The sequence below is a fragment of the Eublepharis macularius genome, chromosome 1 (assembly GCF_028583425.1).
Source record: "Eublepharis macularius isolate TG4126 chromosome 1, MPM_Emac_v1.0, whole genome shotgun sequence".
Classification (NCBI taxonomy): domain Eukaryota; kingdom Metazoa; phylum Chordata; class Lepidosauria; order Squamata; family Eublepharidae; genus Eublepharis; species Eublepharis macularius.
The window spans coordinates 28,603,830-28,624,967 of NC_072790.1; the positions used below are offsets into that span (position 1 = coordinate 28,603,830).

General features: G+C 42.9%; 2 protein-coding genes across 3 annotated transcripts in view; one reads left to right on the forward strand and one right to left on the reverse strand.

Annotated features, from left to right (window-relative positions):
• Positions 1 to 12,592, forward strand: part of ITSN2 (intersectin 2) — an 87,777-nt gene extending 75,185 nt beyond the window's left edge. Inside the window, 7 exon segments of the mRNA XM_054970250.1 lie at positions 40 to 207; positions 1,767 to 1,979; positions 4,487 to 4,608; positions 4,996 to 5,078; positions 7,080 to 7,163; positions 7,254 to 7,427; positions 10,907 to 12,592. Of these exon segments, the coding sequence (XP_054826225.1) occupies positions 40 to 207; positions 1,767 to 1,979; positions 4,487 to 4,608; positions 4,996 to 5,078; positions 7,080 to 7,163; positions 7,254 to 7,427; positions 10,907 to 11,064 (1,002 nt within the window). The 3' untranslated portion in view covers positions 11,065 to 12,592.
• Positions 12,593 to 12,740: 148 nt separating this feature from the next.
• Positions 12,741 to 21,138, reverse strand: part of LOC129323665 (protein FAM228B-like) — a 31,536-nt gene continuing 23,138 nt past the window's right edge. For both annotated transcript variants that reach the window (XM_054970238.1, XM_054970228.1), the window contains 3 exons: positions 19,063 to 19,150; positions 18,588 to 18,732; positions 12,741 to 14,370 (listed from right to left, as the gene is read on the reverse strand). In XM_054970238.1, the coding sequence (XP_054826213.1) occupies positions 14,181 to 14,370; positions 18,588 to 18,732; positions 19,063 to 19,150 (423 nt within the window). In that variant the 3' untranslated portion in view covers positions 12,741 to 14,180. The remainder of the gene's footprint in view (positions 14,371 to 18,587; positions 18,733 to 19,062; positions 19,151 to 21,138) is intronic.

Consider the following 21,138-nt stretch of genomic DNA (forward strand, 5'->3'; position numbering starts at 1 on the left):
TTGATGACATGAACGATGTGCCCCTCTTTTTCCAACCAGATTTTGGAGAACACCCCAGAAACGCACCCAGATTACAATAATCTGAAATTGGCCCTTGAGCGTGCAGAGGAGCTATGTTCCCAGGTTAATGAGGGCGTGCGCGAAAAAGAAAATTCAGACCGACTTGAGTGGATACAATCCCATGTGCAGTGTGAAGGGCTTGCCGAGGTAACCGAGGCTTGGGCTGTGCTGTGGGGCCTGGAGAAGCAAAACTGTATTTGGTTGTAGTTGATTGAAATATCAGACTGAGGGACATGGGCCAGCATTCTGTAGAACCATCTGATGGAAGAGTACGTCCTTTGCATTGGGAAATGTTCATGTTTTCCATCAAAGCCACCCTCTTCCGCCATTTTTTTCTAAACAAATTATATGAGTAGAGTAACTCCTTAGCTTATTTTTTACTTTTCTTCTTTCAAGATCCAGGTTTTCAAAAAATATGGCTTATGTCAGCAAGTACTAAAAGAATGACAGTGCAATCCTGTGCAGCGTATTGTGTGTGAGAGAGCTAAACCACACAAGATGAATTACACGAGGACGTTCAAGTGAAGGGCGACGCAATATTAGCAGGGAATCGTAGTTTGAATTTCACCTCTCTCTCTACAGCGCGGCAAAGATCGCTTTTCAGAGGGTTTGTTAATAATTGACAGAGCCTTCTGGGAGGCAAAGAGGAAATTAACAAACCCTCTAAGGAGCAATCTTTGCCAGCTCTGTAAAGAGAGGTGAAATTCAAACTACGATTCCCAGCGAATATTGCATCTCCCTACACTTGAGCGTCCTCATGTAACTCATCTCGTGTAGTTTAGCTCTGAGAGTGTTACATGCTGTGTGGAAGACCAAGGCTTCCTTTATCGAGTCAGTCCATCTCATGTTTGGTCTTCCTTTTTTCCTACTGCCTTCAACTTTTCCTAGCATCATTGTCTTTTCTAGACAGCCTTATCTTCTCATAATGTGGCACAAAGAGCAGAATTGATGGAAATCTTGGGAGGGGTCTGCAGAATTCTTGGGATGAAGAAAGCACTGAGATGCCACATTCTATTGATCTATAGCCAGGGCTTTTTTTCTGGGAAAAGAGGTGGTGGAACTCAGTGGGTTGCCCTCGGAGAAATTGGTCATGTGGCTGGTGGCCCCGCCCCCTGATCTCCAGACAGGGGGAGGTTAGATTGCCCTCCGCACTGCCAAGCGGAGGGCATTCTAAACTCCCCCCTATCTGGAGATCAGGGGGCGGGGCCACCAGCCACGTGACCATTTTCAAGAGGTTCCAGAGCTCCGTTCCTCTGCGTTCCCCATGAAAAAAAGCCCTGTCTACAGCATTCTATTGCTCTGCAATTGAGCCCAACAAAGACTTGCAGGTTTTCCCATTCCTCCGAAACAGCCAGTTGTATGGCAATGGAGCAAAGAGTGGCAGAAGGGATTGGCACTTGGGCAGCCAACTCGCTTGCAAGAGTAACAGTGATCCGCTGTGGCAGTGGAAGGAATGTTTGCTGGCCGTAAGAGCATTGAAATAGCTGATGTTGTTTTGCTGACTGGCAAGAGTTAGAGCAGGTTTAAATGGGCAGAGGAGGAGCTGGCTTGGGCTGGAGGCTTAACACAGACTTGCCTGATGGTAGTGCCACAGGTATAGAGTAGACCCACCACCTCCATTGAGGCTCGCAAGCTGGCTTTAGTTGCAAGTCAAATGTGGCATACAGCAGCTTCCAGTTTGCTTGCAATACTCTTTTCTTTCACAGCAACTGATTTTCAACTCTTTGACTAACTGCCTGGGCCCGCGAAAACTTTTGCACAGTGGCAAACTGTACAAAGCAAAGAGCAACAAGGAACTCCACGGCTTTCTCTTCAGCGACTTCCTGCTTCTCACTTACATGGTCAAGCAGTTCGTCTCCACGGGGTCTGATAAACTGTTCAGCCCCAAATCGACTTCTCAGTTCAAAATGTACAAAACGGTGAGCGGATTAACAACATGCCTGAATACCTGGGTTTTAGGAGATGGGAAGGGGGACAGGAATCTTTTCTGTTCACATCAGCTACACTCCCTCTTGCAACTGGATTGATCTTTTATTAGTGCCAGTGAGGCAAAGTTTGTGTGTTATGTGCTGTCAAGTCGCTTCTGATTTATGGAGACCCTATGGATGAATGAACGAGCTCCAAAACATCCTGTCATTAACAGCCTTGCTCAGAGCTTGCGAACTGGAGACCATGGCTTTCTTTGTTGAGTCAAGCCATCTCATTTTAGGTCTGTGTCTTCCTTTTTCCCTACCGCCTTCCATCTTTCCTAGCATTATTGTCTTTTCCACTGAGTCTTCTCTTCTCATGATGTGAGCATAATACAATAGCCTCAGGTTTTTCATTTTATCTTCTATGGCAAATTCAGGCTTCATTTGACCTAGAACTTTTCATTTTGGCCATCCGTGGTATCCATAAAACTCTTCTCCGGCATCACATTTTAAAATAATCAATTTTCTTCCTGCTGGATTTATGCATCTTAAAAATGGTTAAATGAACCTTTCCTTCTGGGAGGAAGGAAATGGCAACTCATAGGAGCTTTGTATGCTACCAAATAGACCTCAGTACTCCTCAGTTTGTATTGATTTAATTGATGTGACTTTAATTGATCTAATTGATAACCCTAAGGACTGGTTCACACCTGTACGTTCATTGTTTGATAAGTTACAAGTGCACTGAGTGATTTGGAAGTTCTGTCTCTGTTATCTCTTTGGTGGCTCATTCCCACATAGTCCTAGGAAGAGCTAGAATGTGCGTGTGGAAACTTGAGCCATTTCTTAAACACCTAGGCGTCTCCACTAGTAGCTATGCCAGTGGTTGACCAGGATGCTAGGCAAAGTGGACCACTGGTCTGATTATTTATTTATATTTGTTTATAATTTTGATTTATAAACCCTACACATGGCTCAGGGGAGTGAACAACATAAAACAGTCATAAAAAGGAAGCAATTTAAATAATCTATGAGTAAGACGTTCTTAGATGGTGTTAATACTTCAGATTCTAAATTTTATCACTGGCTCCCATGAAGGTGGAAAAAAGGTGGGAAAAACAAGAGAAGGGGGGGACAAGTCAAAGGAGGGGGGACTGCCAGTAGGATGGCATCTGTCACTGTCCTCAGACAAAAGCCCAGCAGAACTTCTCTGCTTTACAAGCCCAGTGAAACTGCATTAAGTCACACAGGGCATGGATGTAACTCGGCAGAGAGTTCCCCCATATAGGACAGCTGGACTGCTTTTGGGATGGGGGTCACTAGCAGATTGTTCTCTGCAGAGCGTAATGCTCTTCGGAGAACATACCAGAGGACACGGTCCCGAAGATATGTGGGTTCCTGACCGCTCAAGGCCTTAAAGGTCAATACCAAGAACTTGATCCTGATTCGGTACTCCACCGGTAGCCAGTGCAGCTGACGTGAATGTGTACTGTCCACAGTATTCCAGTTAGGACTCTTGCCTTTGCATTCTGGACCAGTTGAAGTTTCTGGACCAGCCTCAAGAGTAGGCTAGCATAAAGCGAGTTACTGTAGTCCAATCTAGAGGTAATCATTACGTGGATCTATCAGGCTCTCTCATGTTACTCACTGCATTAGCCCATATATGTTTTCTTTTTATGGAGTTCTTTCAATGAAAATTTCTACATTTGAATTCCATATACACTGTACTGGAGACAGGAATCTATGTTCAGATCTTTTCTGAAAATCAATGTAGACTTTTTACTCCAATATGATTATTTCCTGTAGGTATTCCTCTGTTTCAAACAAATAGTGCATCAAATTCTGCCCTAAAGATTTGATAACGTTTCAGTTGATGGAAGCTACTTGATTAGTCCCAAAGGATGAGAAATACAGGCTGTTTATTGTCTTAAACTGTTTATCTTGCCTTCCTCCTGCTCTTATGCCTTTCAGAATTCTTTCCATTTCATCAGTTTATTTTCTTTGCTAAAATATTCCCATCTGCCTGGATGGTTGTAAGGATATGCAGGTGGCCATTTCCACGTGGACTGATTATATCCACTTGGTAAGCCAGTTGTCTGGGTAAAAACAGATGACTAATTGCCAAGAGTACCTTTCCACAGTCTGCATGTAAACAACTGGTAACTGGGATAGGGCCTTTCGGTGCCATCTTGCCAAGTCATGAGTCGCTTCCTTTTCTGGATTTTTAAGCAGGGACAGATGGACAGCCATTCTTTTTTCACCTTTTTGGCTTGTCATTGCAGCATACCAAGTGGTTTTGTTCCATATCCCTTGGTCAAACAGTATTCATTTTCTGTATCACCCTCCCAAGTGGTAAGAACAATTTCAACACCTCTCAGCTGTAATTCTGTGGGAAATGGTTGCCTGTGTTTTCTTGAAATAGCAGTGGGTTGAATCAGACACAATCAATTACCATTTTCGTTTATGTCAGAGTGGATCTTTTTCTATCACTAAAGTTCACTACCTGTTTGTTACAGCCTATTTTTCTTAACGAAGTCCTAGTGAAATTGCCAACCGACCCGTCCAGTGATGAGCCAGTTTTCCACATCTCTCACATCGACAGAGTGTACATCCTAAAAACAGACAATGTCAATGAGAGGTGAGCTCAGAGAGTCCTAATCTAAAAAGTAAACTTTTTAGTTTACTAGACAAATATTCTAGAGACCTCAGTCATCCTTGGGGCCCCATGGAGCTGGGCAGGTCAGGTGATTTCTTTTAATATTGTACTTGCATTGGATCTGGGTAGTTTGGGGGCACAAAGAAAACCTTTGCTTGGGTGCCCATAAAAACTCTTGGCAGCCTTGACAAGGATTTTGTGTGTAATTCATGCTTAAAGAAATACTTGATTTTTTAAAAAAATTCCAGTGAAGAGATCTTGTCTGATTTGAAAGATTGTGATTAGGTGTGAAACTGTGAGGTCAGATATCCTGAGCAATATTCAAAGAAATGCAAAACTGTTGGTGGATTATTTTACTTCCTTTTACAGAACTGCCTGGGTCCAGAAGATTAAAGGAGCTTCGGAGCATTACATTGAAACGGAAAAGAAGAAACACGAGAAAGCTTACCAAGGTGCAGAATTTTGCTTGAAACTTTAAGTAAAGGGCTGGGGCATAAAAATGGCTGGATTTTAGTGTACTTGGATGGACTTCAGTACCTCTGTAGAAGTATTTTGTGCATCTTAAATACCCCCCAGATTTTATTTTTGATATCAGCTTTTCCGCACACTTGACTTATTCCTGATTTTCTTAAATGTTGAGCCCTAAGCACTGGAATCATTGGTTTGGCTATGGTTCTTTCACACGTCTACTCTCCTTCAGCATTGTTACAGTTGTGGAATTGGTGTATTTTGTTCTACATGTGCCTTAAATAATCAGGATTTTCAGGGGAGGGTGCTGTTGTCATTGGTGACATCATCAGTGACCTCACAGCAAACAGAACCAATATAAACATTACAGAAAAAAGCAACTCAGAATTGGCTTCCAGAAAAAGATTGAGGTAAAAGTGGTCCCCGGAGGGAAACAAAAAAACCCAAAGTGAAAACTAAAGGCAAAAAAAAAATGTGAGCAGATAAATCGAAGCAGTATGGGGCCAGAACCACTGGGGGGAAAATGTGCAGAAAACCCCATTGTGCTTTCAGGAGTCTTATGATATGTACACTCAAAAAAGATGCTTCTGGTTTTAATAGCAATATGAAAGGCATACCTCAATTTGATTTGCAATCTGAGTAGTAACTACCACTGAACAATTTTAGGCCATTGTTATGTGGGGATGCTTTTGATTGTCACCTTTTTAAAATCTTCCTGGACGTACTATTGAAGATCTGAAAGCTACCGGTCTACAAAAAGAACTTTAAAGGGAACATACAACACAAAAGTGCTGAATTAGAACTCATCAAGGAAATAAACACTATGCATCCTGACTTAAACAGATAATTTGGGGTCCCTTACTATAATTTCTAATATCTTAACAAAACCCACTTTTTAAAGCTTTAATTGGCTCTTCTTCACATATTGTATCATACTATAACCCTTTACCGTTGTGTCATACTATAACCTTTTGCCAATGTCAGTTAATTTTCTCACACAAATAATGGGACTGGTTCCAATTCAAATAAATCAACAAGGGAAAACCCAGGAACCTCACACTAACAATAATGAAATATCAAAAAGCTTTAATCACAATGACAATCTCATTTTGTAAATATATTCCATAGAAAACATGGTACAAAATTGAACAATGCAATAAATATACATATGCCAAACGCTAATAAACAGCCAACCCAAAATATAAGCGTGGCTGAATTCCATCTACTTCGGAAAATTAGAACCAAAAAGGACCCAATAGTCCATATATGTCCTGCTGTAGTAGACGAAAAATAAGAATTTAATAGAATTTATTTTTCGTCTACTACAGCAGGACATATATGGACTATTGGGTCCTTTTTGGTTCTAATTTTCCGAAGTAGATGGAATTCAGCCACGCTTATATTTTGGGTTGGCTGTTTATTAGCGTTTGGCATATGTATATTTATTGCATTGTTCAATTTTGTACCATGTTTTCTATGGAATATATTTACAAAATGAGATTGCCATTGTGATTAAAGCTTTTTGATATTTCATTATTGTTAGTGTGAGGTTCCTGGGTTTTCCCTTGTTGATTTAGTTAATTTTCTCATGCTTCAGATTACATCTTCCTCAAGTAGTTGTTGTTTATCCTACTTAATTATGCTGCTTGGTGGTCTTTATTGAGAGGGGGGACTGGAACCTAAACCTCTCATATCGTCCATAACCTGTAACAACCTAATCCTTTTCCGTCCCTGACGCAGAGAATCACACCTGAAAGATTTATAATGGGATTGACACCAAGTCTCTAAGAGGGCAACAGACTTTTGTTTTTCAAAATGCAGGAAAGGCGGTGCATTAAAAAAAATGAATATTTTACATAAAGAAGTCCATATTGCTGAGCCAGTTCAAGTGCAAGAAGCAATATAGATGGTTTGTGATTTGCTAGACCAGCTTTGCTTTTGCACCCAAACTGGCTGCTAGTTCTGCTTTAATTTTCTTTTTTCAGCTCGATCACAGAAGAGTTCAGGAATAGGCCGCTTGATGGTGCATGTGATTGAAGCAACAGAACTGAAAGCATGTAAACCTAACGGTAATAATTGAGAGGCGGGTTTTTTTTATATGCTCGGCCGTATACTTTGATCCGCACAAGATAATGTGCTTTTCTCTGTTCTGTGTGAAGGGAAAAGCAACCCATATTGTGAAATCAGCCTGGGATCTCAGAGCTATACTACAAGGACACTTCTAGACACTTTGAATCCCAAGTGGAACTTTAACTGTCAGTTCTTCATCAAGGATCTTTATCAAGATGTGTTATGTATCACCTTGTATGACCGGGATCAGTTCTCTCCCGATGGTAAGCACAACTTTTTCTCATCTTGTTTTCCTTTAAAAGGAAATAATCTATTTTACCATTCTGCTGATTTAAAGTTCAACCCTTGTTGATAAGTGGGAGTTGGTAGGTTGTGCTGATAAGATTAGCAAAACCTACCAGTTCTGTTTGTCCAATCATGTAGAGGATCAGAATACTTGCTGGCAGGCTCTTCTTGACTTCCTTTATTTTATACTGATGTCCCTAACACAGCTGAGAGCAGCACCGTAAGATTTCTGGAAAAGTAGCTTATTGAAGGCAGCTATTGCTTAGGTCGGGGATAACTGATTACACAAAGGAGTATGTACACTAGACTGTTCTTGTGAATGATACACAAAGCTTGCCAAGATTTTGTCTTGGTACGAAGAGCCCCCTTTAACTAGTAACAGAGAATTCAAAAGGACAGTGACAAATATTTGAGCTTGTAGATGTGCATGGGGAACCCCACAAGGTGTTTCTGGGGAGGATGGGGTGATTTTAAAACAGTGTGGTGTAGTGGTTAGTTTCAGACTAGGATCTGGGAGACACAAGTTAGAATCCCCGCTGTGCTGTAGAAACATGCTGGGTGACCTTGGGCCAGTCACACACTCTCAGCCTAACCTACCTCACAGGGTGGTTGTGAGGATAAAATGAATGAATGATGTAAGCAGCTTTGGGTCTCCATTGGGGAAAAATATGGGGTGCAAATGAAGTAAATAAGCAAATAAAAATGGCAGGTGGGTTAATCTCTCCCCTCCCACATACTACTTTTCAATTTTATAATAATCTCTGCCTTGCTATTTGTTGTTTATTTTTTAAGGGGCACCAAGGGGTTGTTGCCCTGACCTGGATGGCCTAGGCTAGCCCGATCTCGTTGGATCTCAGAAGCTAAGCAGGGTCGGCCCTGGTTGGTACTTGGATGAGAGGCCACCAGCGAAGTCCAGGGTTGCTATGCAGAGGCAGGAAATGGCAAACCATCAGATGTGTTTTTATTTATGCAAGGATTTCTCTCCCAGCTACATACCATTATGCTAGGGAAACAAATGGGTCTATTCTACAAGAAAAGGCACTTAGGAGAGACTGCCTACTGCTCTGTTCATGCTCACTTCCACAGAACAGCTAGGACTTTGATAGGAGCACTGGCCACAGCCACAGGAAGACTCCCCCAAGGGCTGCTGGGAAACCATCTTGTTAATCAGCCTTCAGAGTGAACCACTCTCTTTTCAGCTAACATCAAAGGGATGTTCAGGTGCCACCCCTCCCTGAAGCCATGTGTGTATTTAACTTTTTGTATTAGAATATTTACTCAAGAGTAGCTTACGGTGTTAAAAACTTGATAGTCAGTGAAAAACAGATCAGCAGCAGGCACCAAGAACAAAAAATCTGCAGGAATCAAGGACAAGCATTTAACTAAAAAGGCCTTCCGGAATGAGTTTTCAAGAGACAATGGAAAGCTTCTGAAGATGGAGGCAGTCTACCAGCAGCCTTGGAATCCAGCCATATAGAGCTTTAAAGGTTAACACCTGCACTTGGTATTGGGCCCAGAAGTGCACTGGGGCAGCCAGTGTGATTGGGCTGAAACGGGAGTGGTGTGTTTGCTGTGGCCAGCCCATGCAGACACCCTGGCAGGTGTATTTTGAACCAGTCAAAGCTTCGTTGAAGGGCCATTCCACATAGAGCATGCTAGTAGTCCAACCTGGATGGTACTGAAGCATGTGTGACTCTGGCCATGGTAACATCTGTACTACAAGTAGGGCTTTTTTTCAGCTGGAACGCCATGGAATGGTGTTCCGGCACCTCTTGAAAATACTCGGCAACCCAGCCTTTTATCCCCTCCCCCCGGTCTGACTCTGCAAAGAGAATTCTTAGAGGCTGTAGCACACTGGACTACATTTCTCAGAAAGCTCAGCAGGCAAACTGACACCCCACTTAGGGCGGCGGAGCGAGCTGACTGCGTTGTTCACAATCAGCGGTTGCCCTTGTGTGGAAGAAGCCACTTGCTTCGCTGCAGGGGTGAGCAGATGCCGACCCAGGAAGGGCTCTAGGGTAGGGATCAGGAAAGTGGAGTGCTGCGGGTGCCACTCAGGGTTTAATTTCCATGTGTATTTGTCAATTGGAAGTTGCTGTTGGAAGTCTGTCTTCTTGTTTAAGGTCTGGTTGTGCTGGGAACGCTTGCTCAGCTATACTTCCTGCTGTTTTGTTGTTTCCCAAGTTGCATATATGAATGCAGGCAGAGGTTAAGTCCCCCGAGCGAGATCAATCATTTTTTTCCGTATCCAGTTAAGTGAATTCCTCATTGAATCTCATCCTTCTGAATGAGGGTGATAAACAATTGTAATACGTTTTTAAAAATACACACCGTTTTATTGTGGAATAATATTAGACTGGAGTAATTCCGCTTAGGATTTCATTGTTAGAGCAGGAAAAAATGCAAAGAGTGCCATGAGCAAATGTGTGATTGTTTTCTGTTGGCTGTGCACAGTCCTCATATCTGTCATCCAGAATGGGGGGGTGGGAGTGATAGCTAGTACTCCCCTCATTAAGTCTCTAGTAAAAGGACAGGATATATTTCTTCAGGCCTGTTGGCAACTCTGACTGGAATTAGGCATTCCCCATTCAAGCAAGCGGACATTTACTGTCAGAAAGAGCTCAACAACCAGTCTTTGAAGGGGCTGTGAAATGCGACTAGAAAATCCTCACTTCGCCTATATGCATGCACTGAAATGGGGGGGAGCTATCATGTGGAAGCCCCCTCCCAGTCTAAAACCAAAGAATAAATCCTTTGTGTCTTACCCTTCCCTCCTTTCCCTCGAGAGTTCCACCGCCTCTTTTCCCAGGAAAAAAGCTCTGACTACAAGAGTAAGATTTGAGTCCAGTAGCACCTTAAAGACCAACAGGATTTCCACGTCTGATGAAGGGAGCTTGGACTCTCAAAAATTTATACCCTGGAATTCTTGTCGGTCTTGAAAGTGCTGCTGGACTCGAAACACTGCTTCCCACCTGAAATTATATGTGCGACAAGATCCCAAGTTCAAATGTGGTATGTCCAGGGCTTTTTTTCTGGGAAGAGGTGGTAGAACTCAGTGGGTTGCCCTCGGAGCAAATGGTCACATGGCTGGTGGCCCTGCCCCCTGATCTCCAGACAGAGAGGAGTTTTGATTACCCTCCGCGCCGCAATCGAAACCCCCCTCTGTCTGGAGATCAGAGGGTGGGGCCACCAGCCATGTGACCATTTTCAAGAGGTTCCGGAACTCTGTTCCACCGTGTTCCAGCTGAAAAAAAGCCCTGGGTATGTCTCAGAACCCCAGGGGAGAAGTGTGTGCATCCAAGAACTACTTCTGATCTGGCTGAGCATATATGAGCAGCAGCAGTAGGATCTTAAACAATCCCTCTTAATGAGGTTTCATTCATTTTAAAAGTGTTTCATTGTTTTCCCCTCATTTATTCAACACACTTGGCAATTTCATTCATTTTTCGTCCAACAGATTTTTTAGGTCGCACTGAAGTTCCAGTAGCCAAAATCAGGACAGAGCAGGAAAACAAGGGACCGACAACGAAACGTTTACTGCTGCATGAGGTCCCAACAGGGGAAGTTTGGGTACGCTTTGATCTGCAGTTGTTTGACCAGAAAACTCTTATTTGAAAAAAACTACTATTTTGTAAACATAAAGGGACTAACAAAGGCAGGCAGAGCTTGTTCACATTACAGTGGAAAATGTTTTACAAACCATTCTTCACCCCAGGCGGGTGTCTCAAGGAAGCTGCAGTTCTTGCTGCAACATCGTCCCCTCTGTTTGTCCTCTGATGTAAATTATATCTTTACTGATGTGCTTGTTGGTAATCTATGCAATGTAAAATGTACTGTGTATATAAGATACTGTAGTACAGTGCCTTTATTCATGTTGAAACTTTGAAATGTACAAGCCAATCTTTCAATTTTCAGGGCTCTTCAAAGTGTTAATTAGGAATCTGCCGTTTTTTAAAAAAAAGATATTTAATGTGTTAGATTAATATATAGAGTGAGGAATGGTTTATTTGGGGGCAAGAATCATTCTGTCTCAAACCGAAAAATATATATTCAGTGCCCCAATCTCAGGATATTAATTACGGAGAAAATATGCTGAAGCCTTAGCACTTGAGGAATCTTTAAAGAATATATACTTTTAAAAACTGAGTTTGACTCTACTTGACTTAGTTCTGCATTGATAAGGAGATTACATTTGCTTTCTAATTCAGGTCTGCTAATCATTTTCTGCTGAGACAATGAGGTTATAAAAAGGAATAACTAGAAATGCTGTTTTTAATATGGTAACCCTGTGGATATTTTTGGCTACTGTTTAATATGCGTTGTTTATGTAAAAACTATTTGGATGGTTTTGCACAGATCCCTACACAATGTGCACCTTGAAGACTTGTCATAGAAAAAGGCCCCAAGCTAGAGGAACTGGTTATGTTTAAATCCCATTTGCTGCAGTGGGATTTCAGTGTAGCGAATCCCTGGATTGCAGCCAAGATGTGCATATTTTGAGTAATGTAAGCTTGTTAATATAATTTGTCTACAGCGATATACAGAAGCATATTGGTTTTCTAAAACATATTTTATTGTACTGCTGAATGTGAAAGAATACAGAAACTAAATTCAAGGGGAAAGTTATCAAAATGTAAATTACACTTTTTTATGGGAATTGCTCATAGGATTTTAAGGAATTAAAGTGGCAGCAAGCCAAAATTTTTGTTTTAAAGCTACAAGTTCCACCAGGAACTCCTCTGTTGCAAAAGCCCTGCTGAAAGAGCTCCAGCATAACTCGGACCCACTTCTGTGGGACTTGCAGAAGAAACAGTCCAGAGGAGCTGTGCTCATTACTGGGGTGCTAAAAAGGGGTGGGGGGTCTTAGGCATTTGGCAAACATTAAACCAAGGATGACTGCAACGGTCAGCATCTTGTGTACCATTACAAGCTGTATGTAACTTCCAATGGTGGCAGAATATATCCTTTTGAGTTCTAAACAGAATCGCAAAGCCAGTCCGGATATAATGGCTTTCCTTGTTTTAATGCTAAATTAAAGAGTTTTCTGAATGTATGTTTTTCAGTGAATCCGAACAACGTCCAATATTCTATAAACCATGTATGTGACAACTACTGTTACTAGACTGAAAAAAACTATTTCACAGTTTCTGAGCAATATCTCAGTACTCAAAAGATAACAAAACTAACACATTTCAGTGACAAATAAACAACAGAACCGATTATATTTACAATATTTACATTTTTAAAAGTAATAAAGGTTTTAGTGATACCATTTTTCCCCAGGATACAATTAATTCTTATAACTTTCCTATACACAGTGCAAGTAACCTGCAAGCGTTCTTGTGTGTGAAGAAAAAAGTCTCTCTGCAGAGACTTTGAGGGAAAATTAAACGCCGTTAGAGTTGTCAAATTACTCTCCTTGTTTGGATGTGGCACACCTTCATGACAACTCTCCTTGTTTAGATGTGACAACACACTTCATGACAAGGGCAACGTTCATCAGCGGAAGGGTAACGGCATAGATCTATACTGGAATCTCTGTCCATTACTTCCAGTCGCAGGCTGTTGGGGGAACAATGTGTAACGTTTTCTGCAGGTGGACCATTTGAATCCACTGTTGTTCTTCATCAGCATCAAGAAAGTTCAACAGGTTTACTTCAGACATTCTCCTGTGACCAGCCTCTCCTATCCAGGGTACAGAAGTTATCCTGCAAGTTCATCTGGCATTGTTAGATCAAGTGGTTCTGAGCCTGCAATAGTAACTTTCCCATTACAACTAAGTCATGGGTTTTATCATCTGCTTCAAATGGCGAGGATCATCCAGGACAACTGGTTGGGAAATTTGTTTTCAAGAGTTACAAACTCAGCCTAAACTTCCTTTAGTGGAAGAATTCTACAAGGTCCTTAATAACTTTGCCACCTGCTGACTGATCAGTGCCCTATCTCAGATTCCATCGGGTCGCTGTTCATCTCAGTTTGATGCCTGCACTCTCAACACTAGTCTAAAAAGATATCATGCAACTTATTAAGTAAAACCAGGGTTAGTAACTTATGAATGAATGCACAATCACCCTCTCCTTTCTGCAGCTCCCACTCACTTTGGAAAGGGGAGGAATTCGGTGAGCAGAATGTGTGTCTCCGTCCATTAATTTTTTTTCAAACCCACTTGTGTGATTGAGAGTACAGCCTCCTCCAACATGTATCATAACCCCAACACTAATGCAAACCATACAACAATGGCTTGGTTAATGAGTCTTTAGAAATGAACCAAGTAACTCTTTAGGCCACTTCCAGTGGGGATGAGTTGCACGCTTTGCACACGTACTAGCAAAGCAAGTAACTCCTGAGCCAGCTGAAAGCTCACACTGCTGTAAGAAAAGCTACACTGAGGCTTAACTCCAAAGTATTTTTTGCAGCATTCAATCTGTGTGTTCCTTGAGCATTATGTAGCAAGAAGTAACACAACTTTCTGATTCTCCATATGTAAAACCGTCTGGATTAAGGCCACCTGCTTAACTGCAATACAGACGCCTAATGTGAGGGTATAAAGTACCGGCGCAGCAGTGCTTCAAAAAGGCAATTCCCAGACCTTTGTGCTGTACTACTCTTTTATGCTCTTATCTGAGCTGAGGAGGCATCCTTGTTTTCACAATGCTTGCTGCTAGCGTGCCTTATGTTACTCATGTTGCTTCTGGTTTACAATCCTATACAACGAATCCAACAGAGTTTCGTTACGAAGCAGATTTTATTGCTGTTGATGATGATGAGCCGCTCAGTGTTTGTTTTGCCAGCAGGCTGGAACGAGAGGCCAAATCTGGTTTCTGGGCCGAGGAGAATCTCCTGTTTGGTAGAAGCCAGGACGGGTCACCCCAGCACGTGAAATCCATAGTAGTCTTGTTTCTAGTTGTGCTCATTTTTTGCCTTTAACAGAATGAAATTAGCATGATTAATGCTGCCTGCCATTGACTGGCGCCACTGCTTGCTCCTGCGGCTGTAGCAGTTGTCTACTGTGCCCGGGTGAGGCTCTTTGACACTCAGAATATTGGCCAGTTGTCCATATTAAATTTTCCTAACATTACCTTTGAATAGTAGTTAAAATAAAACAACTTATGGTCTATAAGATAAGGATTGAGGGACAACGTCAAATATTTGGTACGGGAACCAACACCCAACCATTCTGTTAAAGTGGGCAGGTAGGACAAACATCTTCAGTGGAAAGTCTCCCCTTGGAGTTAACAGGCAGAGGAACGCTGGTAGAAGGCAAGGGGCTACATGCTCAAGCCATCCCCTGCTTTGGAGAGAGAGGGTTCCTCTCAGCATTTCTGGCTTTCGTCTTTGGTGAGCCCCTACTCGCTAGGATTCTTTCCTTCTTTTCTGTTCTCTCTGGCTCTTTACCTTTCCTAGCTCTCATACATACGCTCCTACAAAAAAAAGAAGAAGCAGAACAGGAACCACTCGTCTTCCCCAAAAGGCAGCTACAAGGATCTGCTCTCTTCTCACCCCTCCCTCACTTCCCAGGAATGGGATTTCAAGCGCCGGATTGAGCTGCTTTGAATATTTGCTTAGGTATGTCCCCTGTCCCTACAAAGAGTGGTAAGTACCAGGGCTATGCAATTTATACAGTCAGAGCTTGGGGTGTGCACTCCAAAAACTTTGGAATTCATTTTGGATCCAGACATCATGGAAGGCACCATGTTAGCCTGATTTTTCAAGAGTATTATTTGGTCAGGATATTTTGGGGTCCTGAAAATTCGGGACCATTATTTTTGTCATTTCCCTGCCATCCCCAAGGCAGCAGGATCAGGGAAGGAAACAGAGGAAAACAGCTCCAGGCTTATCATTCAGGCATCAGCCCTACTAGAGGCATCATCTCCATGTTACCAGTTGCTGAATTTCCAGCTTTCGTTTTAACAAAAAGGTAAAGCCCTATGCTTCTTCCTTTCTTCCAAAAGAAGGAATAAGAGACTTTAAAAAATAAAAGCTAGGAATTCAGAAAACCTGATATACTATTCAACTACTTATTTTAAAAAATTGAAAGCCCTTCGGTGGTGGCAGCAGTAATGGAGGTGGTTGGGATTGCCGGCATGGTGGCCGTACCTTGTGGGAGTACAGGAACCCACTTGCTTGCCCACCGTTTTCTGGCAGGCTGTGCTGTCTTCAAGGCCAGCAGCTGCAAAAAGATTCTACTGTGAACAATACCGGCATGTCAAGTCTGGGGTCAGTTCAGTTTTTTTCCCTTTTAAAACTTTTAAGCGCCATGGGCAGAGGCCATATCTACGCCATCTTCTGGGAAGAGACTAATGGCTGTTTCCCTACCTCTCCTATCCTCACTCCTGCACTTCTCCGAAACACACTCAAATTTGCATTACTCCCAGAATTTCAAGAGTGTTTTAGGACATTTTGGGTCGAGTATACCCAAATGCACCCCCCTCCCCCTGGTCAAAGGCACCATTTTCCAAATGGACCAGGTGCTCATCACTTCAGCCTAAATGGCAGCACCCACTAGGAAGAAACCACTTTCCCAGAAGGCAAGGAACCAGGCCTCTCTCCTCCTTTGACAACAGAAACCGATACTTAGCATTTAACTAGCAGATAAGAGTGCTATTGAGAAAAGACAGTTGAGGTAAGAACTCCCCTAGCATCACTGCTGAACTAGATCTCTGTATAAGTTATGGGAAACAAGAGGAGCAACTGTGTTCCCATCATTCCCAGTTCTATTCTGTTACCATTTTTGCCGATGCCTGGGCCTGCTCATTCCCAATTCTTTGCCTTGGGAGAGGTTCAGGTTACTTGTCCAGGTTGCTCCTTCCTTTCCAATCCCCAGGCTACTTCTGTCGGCATACAGGTGACCGAGACCTTTAATGCTCTCTCGTTTTCTGAAACATTGCTGGGGATCTGGGAGTCCCAGCCCCTCAGTATAATGAGGGTTCTTACCTTTTTTCTTCATTTCCCTTTCCACAGAGAGAGGCTTTGAGCAAAAGTGGAGGCGGCAGAGCTGGCAGCAGAATAAATACCCGGCTGCCAGACCTATGTGAAGACTGCAGATCTGAGGTCCGCAGCTAAGCCCCACCCCCCCAGAGCTCCCTCCCAAGCCGCCTGTGATTGGTCGACCCAGGATTTTAAACTGATTGGCTGAGGGCCCGCCTGGGGAAAGCCGGGCGAGCCCTCCAACATGGCGGCTGCCATGCCCCGATCCCTCCCACCCACCGTCGGCAACCAGGCCCCCTGGTAAGTCTGGAGCCTCCGTTTCTCATCAGCAGCGGACAGTATTTTGAGCCTCAGAGGCCACCAGGTGATGCATGGAGGCATCAGGTAAGCGAGAGAATCCTTGCTATGGGAAGCTGCTAACTAAGTGTCGAGATCGCTCTTGGTCCCTGAGAAGTGACAACCATCTGTAAAGCCATCTGTTGTCGGTGTTTCCAGATGCCCTTTTCCATCTCTCATATAATACTACCTGTTCCATATTTCAAGGGAAAATATTTTCCTTTTCTCTTTGATAAATTTTTGCTGACTTTAAATGGAAAAAAGACCACTCCCGCACAAGGTTTCTTTCCTTCTTCTGGTCCTTTCCCTTGAAATGTCATCTGAAGAGAAGTGCATGGCCACTCCCAATATAATCCTAACATGCCCTGAAATAAAGGGAGGAGGAGGGGACTTTCCACTCCAGAATGATTGTCCTCCTTCCATTGGACACAAAATAATAAATTGTGTAAGGAGTTGCCAAGAATGGAGTCAGTGAGGAAGGAGTATTAAAGTGAACATAACAAAAAAGAATCAGGAAGTTGAAAGCAAATGTATGGTTTAAAGGTCTTTTTCATACTGGCTCTTTAACGTACTTTGGCTTCTAAGGGCAAACAGATTTCACATGCATTTAAGGGCAAGCAATGTTGTCTTATCATCTGTAGGGTTGGTCCACTTTTTAAAAACTTGTTTTCTTTCGAGCTTTTTTTTTAAGTTCTGAAATCTGGCAGACGTAAATTGAAACGTCTGCTGTGCTTTGAAATGCACTGCCTCTCCTTTCCCCACCTTTTTGCTTTGCCCCATTTTTCTGTCTTTAAAAAAAATCTAAGATTACTGGTGTATAGCTATTTCATCCATCACTGGAAAAGCAAGCATTTGAATCCCCCAAATAGCACGCACAGGCTGCGGCTGTTGGCTAATCAATGTTTAAACTTCAAGTAACTGACTTTTTTGCCTAAGTGTTTTTGTTATTTGGTTGGTCCACAAACTGAAGTCTTCCTCTCTGCTGGTTTCAGGGGCAGGCAAAGTTGTGAGCTAAAATGAGCACCTAATTGCCTGTTAGCAATTCACAGGGTACTTGGAGTGGTTTGTTCAGTTAGCTCCTCTGCTTCCCTTTAAAATGGCCATGAGTAGGCCCCCTTGCTTGTAGCAGGCCTCCTAAGGAGTCAGTCAGAATGCTGGAATTGCTATAATGGTATATCAGTATGGTATATAATTGAGAGGGGAAAGGCAGGTGCCACATAAAAACATAGCACAATCAGAAATACGTAACACATTTTATGTACATTTCACAAACAAACTAGATTACTGGCTGAAAGAAACAATCCTACCGCACTTTGAGGCAGAAACAGATACACAAATCAGGATAAAGTCAGAGTGAACTGGACAAGTTCACAACATATTTTCATAAATAAGCTGCAAGCTGGGCAACCAGCTAAAATTTCAGACAACAAGCTGGTTCCAACAATCTTGTCCATTATTTGTTTCAGACATTCCCTATCCTATCAATGCCCTTTTCTGGGATAGAAAGGGAATCTTGGATTTCTTCATATGAATATCCGTATCTACTGATCAATGAATGGGTAACATATTGCTGTTGCACAAACAAGGAAGCTTGTATCCTACCGCCATCCTCAACTTCTTCTAATGGAGGAGGCTGGGCTGAGTCGTTTGACATAAAGATAGCATTTGTTAATGGAGATTTCAGAGAACCTGAGAAGTTAGTAGTCACCAACAGAACCTACTGGGATGGAAAGGGAGCATATACATCATGCTCTTTTACAAGAAAATCCCTGGTTGCATCAATTAGCTCATGTTCCATGTTCAGTATGTAAATGTGTGCAGAACCTATTGAGTGAGACGCATGAAACTTTTTACACAGGTATATCATACTTTACCTGCTCTTTTGACGGATCTCGCTTTCAACATAACCTAAGGGAATTTTCACCCAATCTGCTGGATTCATAATTTGCCGGCTCAAAGGAAAAAGGGGCAGTCTGGCCTTAAGGAGCTCATTCATCTCTTTGTAAGAGTATATTCTTCCTGTACAGAATTTAAATAGCAAAAATAACATTTCCATCGGCTACAGTGGCTAATCTTGCAAATGAAGCAAAGATACAATTAAGACCCAAATTCACACCTTGACATTTACCACATCTACTTTACCACTGATTTGTCATGATCTTTTAGAGTGACCCCCACCATCCCTTACAACTGATTTGAGGCTAAAATACGATCTTGATGGAGGAGAGAAAGGCATACAATATAAGGCCCCTTACAAAAAGTTCTTCGGTTAGGGTTCTCAAAACTTTCAGGCATTATGTATGGATAGAATCTGCTCGTCGGAAACCAATAGTAAGCAAGACTGAATACCTGTGTCACACTGCTGGATGATCCCTTCCTCAACATATCTTCCTTGTACCTCCTTTAACAAAGGATCACGTAAAGGTGGCACTGAAACCTATGAAGATACAGTTAAGTTTGTAATTCTGCACTTTAAAAAACGTTTCCCATCACATCATCGAACGAGACTTATTTCCTTACACTGGGTTGGATGCAATGCAAAATTGCCACTTGTGCTAGAGCTACCGTGTGAGTAGAGACATAAGGAAAAGATAGTGGCAACCACTCGCACTAACTTAAACATATAATATTCCCACGTGTACATTTTTTGGGAACTTTAGTATATAGGGATAAGCACGCTAGGTGTTCCATGAGATCTGGCATGAGCAGAACTGCACTGAGGCAGTTCTTTCCACTTGCGCATTGCTGGATCCACGCCATAGCAGCGTTATACATTTTACGCACAGGGAATGTAACAGGAAACTCATCTGACCCAGCAGCTCCCACTGGTGTTCACCAAAGTCAATCTCATAGCGTAATACAAGTTTCAGTTATCTGTGAAACCAGTGCCTCAATTCAAGCAGTAACGTTATTCTCACAGCTCTTCATAGTGACCGTAGCGTAGCTACGGCGTACCCCATAACTCTGGGCCAGGCACTCTCGCAGGGTGACCTGCTTCACAGGGATTTTGTGAACTGAAGAAGGGAGACCCATGTACGCACCCTGAACGCCTTAGAGGAAGGGCATGATGCAATAGATAAAACCAAGAAGGACCACCTTGTGCTCACCGGGTGGCATATCTGCACATCAGGAGGGCATTACTGTGAGTAATGGAGTGGCATGTGGCAATAATAAGGGTGTTAAAAATCCTACGCTGACTTGTTGATCAGAGGTAGCCAACAAAATTATACATCAGACATTATTTATATCCTGATTGCTTTCAAGCAGGAAAGCCAGAGTTTGGTTTTATCTAGGATCCGGCAGAGATTAATCCAAGGCCTCTTTTTAAAACCAGGTATCAGCCCAAGAGCACTATCAACATCCTCAACTGAAGGGCGCTGAAACTAAATCCAAAAAGGAGTGAGGTTGGCACCGGCCGGCAGAGTTGATATTCCGGAAGGGAGTCCTCTCTCTATTTTAGATGATATCAAATTGTCTATCTGAGCAGGTAAAAAGCCATGACAGGTTTTTGGAAAAATAAAACAAAAATCTAGTGGGTCACTGCCAAATATTTTTGGCAGAGGGCAATTTTTAACTGGGGAAATGGAATGGGGGGCTGATGACCTTTTGATCTGAATCTTGCGCATACCCGCAAAACATGGAACCTTCCAGCAGACACATGAGCAGCCATGAGGACACTGTAAGATGCGACTGGGCCAGGGCTTTTTTTCAGGGGGAACGCGGGGGAACGGAGTTCCGGAACCTCTTGAAAATGGTCACATGGCTGGTGGCCCCGCCCCCTGATCTCCAGACAGAGGGGAGTTTAAATTGCCCTCCACGCCGCTTGGCGGCACAGAGTTTAGATGGCCCTCCACGCTTGGTGGCGCGCGGAGGGCCATCTAAACTCCCCTCTGTCTGGAGATCAGGGGGCGGGGCCACCAGCCATGCAACCCATTTTCTCCAAGGGCAACCTACTGAGTTCCACCACCTCTTTTCCCCGAAAAAAAGCCCTGGACTGGGCCCTAAGATGATTCCAGTATTCTCCTCCCCACATCTGTTTGTTAACACAGCCATTATTGGTGGATGCTCCTAAAGGAACATGCAATCCTAAATCTATTTTTCCCTAGTTACCAGGTAGTGAAAAAGTTTGTGTCCACAGCCACAGTCTTGTGGAGAGTTTACTTATGATTGCCCCAACAAGAAATGTGGATAGATATAAATACAAAGGGGAGGGAGAATGAAGGGCCCAGACAGGAGAAAGCAGAGCTAATTTGTAAATGGCCTCAGTGCTGGGCAACCTCCTGACACACCAAATAAGCCACTCTGTATTTTCCTCAGCGGAAAACAATCCGGAACTCAAAGTTGTCCCTAACTAACAGAATTGGTAACCATGCTTCTTGTAGTCAGGCTGGTTCTGAAACAACAGGAACCAGGCTGGCCATCTTA